The sequence below is a fragment of the Pristiophorus japonicus genome, unplaced genomic scaffold (genome assembly GCF_044704955.1).
Source record: "Pristiophorus japonicus isolate sPriJap1 unplaced genomic scaffold, sPriJap1.hap1 HAP1_SCAFFOLD_939, whole genome shotgun sequence".
NCBI lineage: Eukaryota > Metazoa > Chordata > Chondrichthyes > Pristiophoridae > Pristiophorus > Pristiophorus japonicus.
In genome coordinates, this window is record NW_027254867.1 from 140,751 (window position 1) to 153,028 (window position 12,278).

The following is a 12,278-nucleotide window of genomic DNA, read 5'->3' on the forward strand; positions in this document are numbered from 1 at the left end:
ACAGTGCATGACTGAGGATTATTTACACAGTGTGTTACTGTGGATTATTTACATTGTGTGTTAATGAGGATTATTTACATCGTGTGTTACTGAGGATTATTTACACAGTGCATTACTGAGGATTATTTACACAATGTGTTGCTGTCGATTATTTACACAGTGTTTTACTGAGGATTATTGACACAGTTCGTTTCTGAAGATTATTTACTCAGTGTGTTACTGAGGATTATTTACACAGTGTGTTACTGAGGATTATTTCCACAGTATGTTACTGAGGATTAATTACACAGTGCGTTACTGAGGATTATTTATACAGTGTGTTACTGAGAATTATTTACACAGTGCGTTACTGAGGATTATTTACACAGTGTGTTACTGAGGATTATTTACACAGTGTGTGACTGAGAATTGTTTACACATTGTGCTCCTGAGGATTATCTACACAGTGTGTTACTGAGGATTAATTACACAGTGCGTTACTGAGGATTATCTACACAGTATGTTACTGCGGATTAATTGCACAATGCGTTACTGAGGATTATTTACACAGTATGTTACTGAGGATTAGTTACACAGTGCGTTACTGAGGATTATTTACACAGTATGTTACTGACGATTATTTACACAGTGCGTTACTGAGGATTATTTTCATAGTGTGTTACTGAGGATTATTTACACAGTGTGTTACTGAGTATTATTTACACAGTGTGTGACTGAGGATTATTTACACAGTATGTTACTGAGGATTAGTTACACAGTGCGTTACTGAGGATTATTTACACAGTATGTTACTGACGATTATTTACACAGTGCGTTACTGAGGATTATTTTCATAGTGTGTTACTGAGGATTATTTACACAGTGTGTTACTGAGTATTATTTACACAGTGTGTGACTGAGGATTATTTCCACAGTGCGTTACTGAGGATTATTTACACAGTGTGTTACTGAGGATTATTTACACAGTGTGTTCCTGAGCATTATTTTCACAGTGTGTTACTGAGGATTTTTTCCACCCTGTTTTATTGAGGATTATTTACACAGTGTGTTACTGAGGATTATTTACACACTGTGTTACTGACGATTATTTACACAGTGTGTTACTGAGGATTATTTACACAGTGCGTTACTGAGAATTATTTACACATTGCGTTACTTAGGATTATTTACACAGTGTGTTATTGTGGATTATTTACACAGTGCGTTACTGAGAATTATTTACACAGTGTGTTGCTGATGATTATTTACACAGTGCATGACTGAGGATTATTTACACAGTGTGTTACTGAGGATTATTTACATTTTGTGTTACTGAGGATTATTTACATAGTGTGTTACTGAGGATTATTTACACAGTGCGTTACTGAGGATTATTTACACCATGTGTTGCTGACGATTATTTACACAGTGTGTTACTGAGGATTATTGACACAGTTCGTTTCTGAGGATTATTTACTCAGTGTGTTACTGAGGATTATTTACACAGTGTGTTACTGAGGATTATTTATACAGTGTGTAACTGAGGATTATTTACACAGTGTGTTCCTGAGCATTATTTTCACAGTGTGTTACTGAGGATTTTTTCCACCCTGTTTTATTGAGGATTATTTACACAGTGTGTTACTGAGGAGTATTTACACACTGTGTTGCTGACGATTATTTACACCGTGTGTTACTGAGGATCATTTACACAGTGCGTTACTGAGAATTATTTACACAGTGTGTTACTGAGGATTATTTACACAGTGCATGACTGAGGATTATTTACACAGTGTGTTACTGTGGATTATTTACATTGTGTGTTAATGAGGATTATTTACATCGTGTGTTACTGAGGATTATTTACACAGTGCATTACTGAGGATTATTTACACAATGTGTTGCTGTCGATTATTTACACAGTGTTTTACTGAGGATTATTGACACAGTTCGTTTCTGAAGATTATTTACTCAGTGTGTTACTGAGGATTATTTACACAGTGTGTTACTGAGGATTATTTCCACAGTATGTTACTGAGGATTAATTACACAGTGCGTTACTGAGGATTATTTATACAGTGTGTTACTGAGAATTATTTACACAGTGCGTTACTGAGGATTATTTACACAGTGTGTTACTGAGGATTATTTACACAGTGTGTTACTGAGGATTATTTACACAGTGTGTGACTGAGAATTGTTTACACATTGTGCTCCTGAGGATTATCTACACAGTGTGTTACTGAGGATTAATTACACAGTGCGTTACTGAGGATTATCTACACAGTATGTTACTGCGGATTAATTGCACAATGCGTTACTGAGGATTATTTATACAGTGTTTTACAGAGGATTATTTACACAGTGTGTTACTGAGGATTATTTACACAGTGTGTTACTGAGGATTATTTACACATTGTGTTGCTGACGATTATTTACATTGTGTGTTACTGAGGATTCATTATACAGTACGTTACTGAGGATTATTTATACAGTGTGTTACAGAGGATTATTTACACTGTGTGTTACTGAGGATTATTTACACAGTGTGTTACTGAGGATTATTAACACATTGTGTTGCTGACGATTATTTACACGGTGTGTTACTGAGGATTATTTACACAGTGCGCTACTGAGAATTATTTACACAGTGTGTTGCTGAGGATTATTTACACAGTGTGTTACTGAGCATTCTTTACACAGTGCGTTACTGAGGATTATTTTCACATAGTGTTACTGAGGATTATTTACACCCTGTGTTACTGGGGTGTATTCACACAGTCTGTAAATGAGAATTATTTACACAGTGCGATACTGAGAATTATTTACACAGTGTGTTACTGTGGATTATTTACACAGTGTGTTACTGAGGATTATTTACACAGTGCGCTACTGAGAGTTATTTACATTGTGTGTTGCTGAGGATTATTTACATAGTGTGTTACTGAGGATTATTTACACAGTGCATTACTGAGGATTATTTACACAATGTGTTGCTGACGATTATTTACGCAGTGTGCTACTGAAGATTATTGACACAGTTCCTTTCTGAGGATTATTTACACCCTGTGTTACTGGGGTGTATTCACACAGTCTGTTAATGAGGATTATTTACACAGTGCGTTACTGAGAATTATTTACACAGTGTGTTACTGTGGATTATTTACACAGTGTGTTACTGAGGATTATTTACACAGTGCGTTACTGAGAGTTATTTACATTGTGTGTTGCTGAGGATTATTTACATTGTGTGCTACTGAGGATTATATACATTGTGTGTTTCTGAGGGTTATTTACACAGTGTGTTACTGAGGATTATTTACACAGTGTGTTTCTGAGGATTATTTACACAATGTGTTACTGAGGATTATTTACATTGTGTGTTACTGACGATTATTTACATAGTGTGTTACTGAGGATCAGTTACATTGTGTGTTGCTGAGGATTATTTACAGTGCATTACTGAGGATTATTTGCACAGTGTGTTACTGACGATTATTTACACAATGTGTGACTGAGGATTATTGACACACTGCGTTTCTGAGGATTATTTACTCAGTGTGTTACTGAGGATTATTTACACAGTGCGTTACTGAGGATTATTTACACAGTATGTTACTGAGGATTAATTACACAGTGCGTTACTGAGGATTATTTACACAGTGTGTTACTGACGATTATTTACACAGTGCGTTGTTGAGGATTATTTAAATAGTGCGTTACTGAGGATTATTTACACAGTGTGTTGCTGAGGATTATTTACATAGTGTGTGACTGAGGATTATTTACACAGAGCGTTACTGAGGATTATTTACACAGTGTGTTACTGAGGATTATTTACATTGTGTGTTACTGAGGATTATTTACATAGTGTGTTACTGCGGTTTATTTACACAGTGCATTACTGAGGATTATTTACACAATGTGTTGCTGACGATTATTTACACAATGTGTTACTGAGGATTATTGACACAGTTCGTTTCTGAGGATTATTTACTCAGTGCGTTACTGAGGATTATTTACACAGTATGTTACTGAGGATTATTTATACAGTGTGTAACTGAGGATTATTTACACAGTCTGTTCCTGAGCATTATTTTGACAGTGTGTTACTGAGGATTTTTTCCACCCTGTTTTATTGAGGATTATTTACACAGTGTGTTGCTGAGGATTATTTACACACTGTGTTACTGACGATTATTTACACAATGTGTTGCTGACGATTATTTACACAGTGTGTTACTGAGGATTATTGACACAGTTCGTTTCTGAGGATTATTTACTCAGTGTGTTGCTGAGGATTATTTACATTGTGTGCTACTGAGGATTATATACATTGTGTGTTACTGAGGGTTATTTACACAGTGTGTTACTGAGGATCAATTACATTGTGTGTTGCTGAGGATTATTTACAGTGCATTACTGAGGATTATTTACACAGTGTGTTACTGACGATTATTTACACAGTGTGTGACTGAGGATTATTGACACACTGCGTTTCTGAGGATTATTTACTCAGTGTGTTACTGAGGATTATTTACACAGTGTGTTACTGAGGATTATTGACACAGTTCGTTTCTGAGGATTATTTACTCAGTGTGTTACTGAGGATTATTTACTCAGTGCGTTACTGAGGATTATTTACACAGTATGTTACTGAGGATTATTTATACAGTGTGTAACTGAGGATTATTTACACAGTGTGTTCCTGAGCATTATTTTGACAGTGTGTTACTGAGGATTTTTTCCATCCTGTTTTATTGAGGATTATTTACACAGTGTGTTGCTGAGGATTATTTACACACTGTGTTACTGACGATTATTTACACAATGTGTTGCTGACGATTATTTACACAGTGTGTTACTGAGGATTATTGACACAGTTCGTTTCTGAGGATTATTTACTCAGTGTGTTGCTGAGGATTATTTACATTGTGTGCTACTGAGGATTATATACATTGTGTGTTACTGAGGGTTATTTACACAGTGTGTTACTGAGGATCAGTTGCATTGTGTGTTGCTGAGGATTATTTACAGTGCATTACTGAGGATTATTTACACAGTGTGTTACTGACGATTATTTACACAGTGTGTGACTGAGGATTATTGACACACTGCGTTTCTGAGGATTATTTACTCAGTGTGTTACTGAGGATTATTTACACAGTGTGTTACTGAGGATTATTGACACAGTTCGTTTCTGAGGATTATTTACTCAGTGTGTTACTGAGGATTATTTACACAGTGTGTTACTGAGGATTATTTCCACAGTATGTTACTGAGGATTAATTACACAGTGCGTTACTGAGGATTATTTATACAGTGTGTTACTGAGAATTATTTACACAGTGCGTTACTGAGGATTATTTTCACAGTGTGTTACTGAGGATTATTTACACAGTGTGTTACTGAGGATTATTTACACACTGTGTTACTGACGATTATTTACACAGTGTGTTACTGAGGATTATTTACACATTGCGTTACTTAGGATTATTTACACAGTGTGTTATTGAGGATTATTTACACAGTGTGTTACTGAGGATTATTTACGTTGTGTGTTACTGAGGATTATTTACATAGTGTGTTACTGAGGATTATTTACACAGTGTGTTGCTGACGATTATTTACACAGTGTGTTACTGAGGATTATTGACACAGTTCGTTTCTGAGGATTATTTACTCAGTGTGTTACTGAGGATTATTTACACAGTGTGTTACTGAGGATTATTTCCACAGTATGTTACTGAGGATTAATTACACAGTGCGTTACTGAGGATTATTTATACAGTGTGTTACTGAGAATTATTTACACAGTGCGTTACTGAGGATTATTTACACAGTGTGTTACTGAGGATTATTTACACTGTGTTACTGAGGATTATTTACACAGTGTGTGACTGAGGATTGTTTACACATTGTGTTACTGAGGATTATCTACACAATGTGTTACTGAGGATTAATTACACAGTGCGTTACTGAGGATTATTTACACAGTGCGTTACTGAGGATTATTTACACAGTGTGTTACGTAGGATTAATTACACAGTGCGTTACTGAGGATTATCTACACAGTGTGTTACTGAGGATTAATTACACAGTGCGTTACTGTGGATTATTTTCACAGTGCGTTACTGAGGATTATTTACACAATGTGTTACTGTGGATTATTTACACGTTGTGTTACTGAGGATTATCTACAATTTTGTTCCTGAGGATTAATTACACAGTGTGTTACTGATGATTATTTACACCGTGTGTTACTGAGGATTATTTACATTGTGTGTTACTGAGTATTATTTACATCGTGTGTTACTGAGGATTATTTACACCCTGTGTTGCTGAGGGTTATTTACACAGTGTGTTACTGAGGATTATTTACACAATATGTCACTGAGGATTATTTACACAGTGTGTTACTGATGATTATTTACACAATATGTTACTGAGGATTATTTACACAGTGTGTTACTGAGGATTATTTACACAGTGCGTTACTGAATATTATTTACACAGTGCGTTACTGAGGATTATTTACATTGCGTGTTACTGAGGATTATATACATTGTGTGTTACTGAGGATTATTTACAGTGTGTTACTGAGGATTATTTACACAGTGTGTTACTGAGGATGATTTACACAGTGCGCTACTGAAGATTATTTACACAGTGTGTTACTGAGGATTATTTACACAGTGTGTTGCTGAGGATTATTTACACAGTGCGTTACTGAGGATTATTTACACCGTGTGTGTGAGTTGGCACTGACGTAGTCACTAATCGCTGAGGGAGGGTATATTGGATCGGAAGAGTTGCCTCGCCATCACTGGGTCTCTAACTGGCTGATCTCTCTCTGCAGTAGCACCGATGCGGGCCAGGAAGCTGGAGAGCTGGACTTCAGTGCCCTTCTGAAGAAGAGGTAAGAGCAGACTTATTCGATCCAGCAACACGGGACATTCCGCCCAATCACTGGGGGATATTCCGCCCAGCAACTCGGGATATTCCGCCTAATCACTGGGGGATATTCCGCCTAGCAACACGGGATATTCCGCCCAATCACAGGCGGGTATATCACCCAATCACAGGGGAGTATATCACCCAATCACAGTGGGGTATATCACCCAATCACAGGCGGGTATATAACTCAATCACATGATGGTATATCACCCAATCACTGGGGTGTATTGCACCCAATCACAAGGGGGTATATAACTCAATCACAAGGGGCTATATCACCCAATCTCAGTGGGGTATATCACCCAATAACTGGGGTGTATTGCACCCAATCATAGCGGGGTATATCACCCAATCACAGGGTGGTATATCACCCAATCACAGTGGGGTATATCACCCAATCTCAGGGGGGTATATCACCCAATAACTGGGGTGTATTGCACCCAATCATAGCGGGGTATATCACCCAATCACAGGGTGGTATATCACCCAATCACAGTGGGGTATATCACCCAATCTCAGGGGGGTATATCACCCAATCACTGGCGTGTATTGCACCAAATCACAGTGGGATATATCACCCAATCACAGTGCGGTATATCACCCAATCACAGCGTGGTATATCACCCAATCACAGGGGGGGTATATCACCCAATCACAGGGGGGTATATCAGCCAATCACAGGGGGGTTTAATCACTCAATCACAGGGGGGTATATCACCCAATCACAGGGGGGGGGTATATCACCCAATCACAGGGGGGTATATCACCCAATGACAGGGGGGTATTGCACCCAATAACAGGGGGGTATATCACCCAATGACAGGGGGGTATTGCACCCAATAACAGGGAGGTATATCACCCAATCACAGGGGATATTCCGCCCAGCAGCACAGGATAGTGCACCCAGCGACACTGGGTGGGAGCGCCGCTTCGCGCTGCGCTATGTGATTATCTCTGGGACTGGAGTATGCCTGGCAGTGCTGTATGGGCCAACCGCTTACTGCCCTGTGCCGACCCTTTGGCGTCCCGCGGGGGAAAGTGCGAGGCTGGCTCAGGCGGATGGGTATCACTGGGTCCCCTTAAAGGGGAGGCCTTTAGTGCCCTGGGCTGCCATGTTATGTTGTCGGCCGACTCTTGGGCCAGCCCGACAATGGTGGCCCTCGCATTGACTGGCCGCCATCATGCAGCCTGGCACTCTGTAATGGGCCAAGCCATCGCGTCCCTGGTGGCCCAGTGGCTGGGGCCTGCAGAGTGCGGAGCGGCGAGAGTATTGTAGCGCGTCAGCGTCTCCTGAGCATGGTGAGCCGCTTCCCTGGGGGAGCCTTTGTGCCCAATTCTGCGTCCGGCGCGGGCCATCACAGGCCTGGCCCTGAGCTTATCGCTCCCGATCGGGGCGCGGCCCAATTTCTCACCCATACAGTCAGAGTGTTTTATTGCTGTTCACTTCTTTTCATTCTGTTGGATCTAACCAATTCTGTTTGTTTACTCCTGGAAACTGATTTCGTGACGTTTGATGCTTCTCTCTCCCACAAATTCCGTCATCATCAGCGTCCGGCCCGGAACTGGTCATCAGAGGTTAAGGAAATCATAGAAACGTATGGCACAGGAGAAGTCTAATCGGCCCATCATGTCTGTGTCAGTCAAAAAAGATCTCTCCAGTCTAATCCCACTTTCCAGCTCTTGGTCCATAGTCCACAGGTTACAGCACTTCGAGTGCACCTCCAAGTACACTTTGTCAACCACAAACTTCTATCCTACCCACAATACCTTCATCCAGGTCATTGACGTAGATTGTGAGCAGTGACACTGGTTCTCCACTGGGAACCAGTCCCTAACCTGTGTCTATGAGTATCCCACCAAATCCCAGCTCGGCCGACGCCTCGCCCTCCAATTTCACAGGACTATGTTGTATAGTACGGCATGGTAGCATACTGTAAAGGTCCTAGGATCAGCAATTCAGAGGACGGACCAATATCCGGAGACAAGAGCCCGCCACGGCAGCTGGGCAGCTCAAACTCAATCCCAGCTCGCACTCCACACATCCCATCATGCTGCAGCTTGTAACTGAGGCGTTTACACCTCCTCCCAACCCTGTCACATGGAGCCAACAAAACCAGAAATCTACCTCACACTGAGGTATCGGAGGGGTAATAGGGACAGCTCACACTGGGGTATCAGAGGGGCAATAGGGGTAACTCACACTGGGGTATAGGTGGGTAATGGAGGTAACTTACACTGGGGTGTCGGGGGGTAATGGGGGTAACTCACACTGGGGTATCAGAGGGGTAATAGGGGCAGCTCGCACTGGGGTATCAGAGGGGTAATAGGGACAGCTCACACTGGGGTATCAGAGGGGCAATAGGGGTAACTCACACTGGGGTATCGGGGGGTAATGGGGGTAACTCACACTGGGGTGTCGGGGGGTAATGGGGGTAACTCACACTGGGGTATCGGGGGGTAATGGGGGTAACTCACACTGGGGTATCGGGGGGTAATGGGGGTAACTCACACTGGGGTATCGGGGGGTAATGGGGGTAACTCACACTGGGGTATCGGGGGGTAATGGGGGTAACTTACACTGGGGTGTCCAGGGGTAATAGGGGTAACTCACACTGGGGTATCGGGGGGTAATGGGGGTAACTTACACTGGGGTGTCGGGGGGTAATGGGGGTAACTTACACTGGGGTATTGGGGGGTAATGGGGGTAACTCACACTGGGGTATTGGAGGGGTAATAGGGGTAACTCACACTGGGGTATTGGAGGGGCAACACACACTGGGGTATCCGACATTGAGGGAGCATCGGAGCTCAATCCTCACACACGGCCCAGTCAAACTGCCCCCTCCAGCACTTTTACACGCAAGCTCACAATTATGACAAGGACTCGTCGACTCATACACTCTCACTCACACACACACTCTCACTCACTCTCACTCACACACACACTCTCACTCACTCTCACTCACACACACACTCTCACTCACTCTCACTCACACACACACTCTCACTCACTCTCACTCACACACACACTCTCACTCACACACACACTCTCACTCACTCTCACTCACACACACACTCTCACTCACTCTCACTCACACACACACTCTCACTCACTCTCACTCACACACACACTCTCACTCACACACACACTCACTCTCACTCACACACACACTCACTCTCACTCACACACTCTCACTCACTCTCACTCACACACACACTCTCACTCACACACACACTCTCACTCACTCTCACACACACACTCTCACTCACACACTCTCACTCACACACACACTCTCACTCACTCTCACTCACACACACTCTCACTCACACACACACTCTCACTCACTCTCACTCACACACACACTCTCACTCACACACACACTCACTCTCACTCACACACACACTCACTCTCACTCACACACTCACTCTCACTCACACACACACTCTCACTCACACACACACTCTCACTCACTCTCACACACACACTCTCACTCACACTCTCACTCTCACTCACACACACACTCTCACTCACACACTCTCACTCACACACACACTCTCACTCACACACACACTCTCACTCACTCTCACTCACACACACTCTCACTCACTCTCACTCACACACACACTCTCACTCACACACTCTCACTCACACACACACACTCACTCACACACACACTCACTCTCACTCACACACTCTCACTCACACACACACTCTCACTCACACACACACTCTCACTCACTCACACACTCTCACTCACACACACACTCACTCTCACTCACACACTCTCACTCACACACACACTCTCACTCTCACTCACTCACACACTCTCACTCACACACACACTCTCACTCTCACGCACACACACACTCTCACTCACTCTCACTCTCACACACACACTCTCACTCACACACTCTCACTCACACACACACTCTCACTCACTCACACACTCTCACTCACACACACTCTCACTCACATACACTCCTTCCTGTAGTATCCACACATCCCCTGGGAACTTTGAACATTCTGAGCCAGAATCTCGTTCTCCATTGGTGTGCTGCTGAGGAAGGGGGGAACAGGAAGTGGGGGGAGAGAGGGAGAGGAAGGCCTCAGACTCCCTGAGGGCAGGGCCCCAGTGGGTGATAACAAGGCTTCAGACACCGGAAGCAGAGGAGGGAAAGGCCCCAGGCCCCAGGCCGAGGCCCCAGATGCAGAGGAGAGGAAGGCCCCAGGCCCAGGGCCCAGAAGCAGAGGAAGGCCCCAGGCCCAGGCCCCAGAAGCAGAGGAAGGCCCCAGGCCTCAGGGCCCAGTGTGATAGTGGACACCCAGTTGCCCCTTCGCATTGTGTGAGCCCAGGTGGCAGGGGTGGAGGATTTTACAGCCATGCCCCAAGCTCTGCTCTCACTTGACCACGAATCTTCTGGCAAAGGTCACGGATTGAAGGTCAGGGGTGTTGAACGTTTCCCAACAGCAGGCGGCACTGAGGCCAATTGTAGCCCCCTCCCCCAATGAACGTCAGCACAGGCTGGGTGGGACTTGGTGGCTTGCTGCCCTGTTTGCCTGGGGGGGTGAAAAGTAAAGATGGCAGGCAGGCCCATCAATCTCCATTCCCATTGGCTTAGCAGTGGGATGGTAAACCATTTGAAGCGACAGCCTCCATTTTAACCCCCATCCTTGGTCACCTCGGGGTGTCCGTACCCCCGAGCTCAATGAGCAACCTCCGCTCCCTCATATTGTAATGTGACACCTAACCCAAGGCCCACTGTGGGCCCCACGGCCGCTTGCCTAGCCTGGCAATGTCCTGGTGCGGGCGAGGCGGGTTCTGGGAAAACCCTCTCACCCAACTTGCTCCGATGTGCCCTGACTGTCTGCTCCCCCTCCAACCAGCCCCACCACTCGAACCTGAGGCCTGGAATGGGGCCCCCGTTTCTCTCGCTCCCCCAGCCACTGACCCGTGTCTCTGGTCACGCAGGGAGGGGAAGGTGGAGGCAGGACCTGAGATCGATGTCTGGGATATCCTGCGGAAAGCCCCGGCCTCCCAGTACGAGAAGATTGCCTTCCAGTATGGGATCACGGACCTGCGCGGGATGCTCAAACGCCTCAAACGCATGAAGAAGGAGGAGAAAAAAAGCACGGGTAGGGAACCCACCATGTGTGGGGGAGGGAGAGGGATAGGGAGAGGGAGGGTGTGTGTGAGGGGGAGGGGGGAGGGTGTGTGTGAGGGGGAAGGGGGAGGGTGTGAGGGTGGAGGGTGTGTGTGAGGGGGAGGGGGGAGGGTGTGTGTGAGGGGGAGGGGGGGAGGGTGTGTGTGAGGGGGAGGGGGGATGGTGTGTGTGAGGGGGAA

General features: G+C 44.2%; 1 protein-coding gene across 1 annotated transcript in view; it reads left to right on the forward strand.

The window, feature by feature from the left end:
* Positions 1–12,070, forward strand: part of LOC139257942 (myosin-binding protein C, cardiac-type-like) — a gene marked incomplete at both ends in the record, with an annotated part of 152,002 nt that extends 139,932 nt beyond the window's left edge. Inside the window, 2 exons of the mRNA XM_070874687.1 lie at positions 6,839–6,898; positions 11,907–12,070. Coding sequence (XP_070730788.1) covers positions 6,839–6,898; positions 11,907–12,070 — 224 coding nt within the window. The remainder of the gene's footprint in view (positions 1–6,838; positions 6,899–11,906) is intronic.
* Between the last annotated feature and the right edge of the window lie 208 nt (positions 12,071–12,278).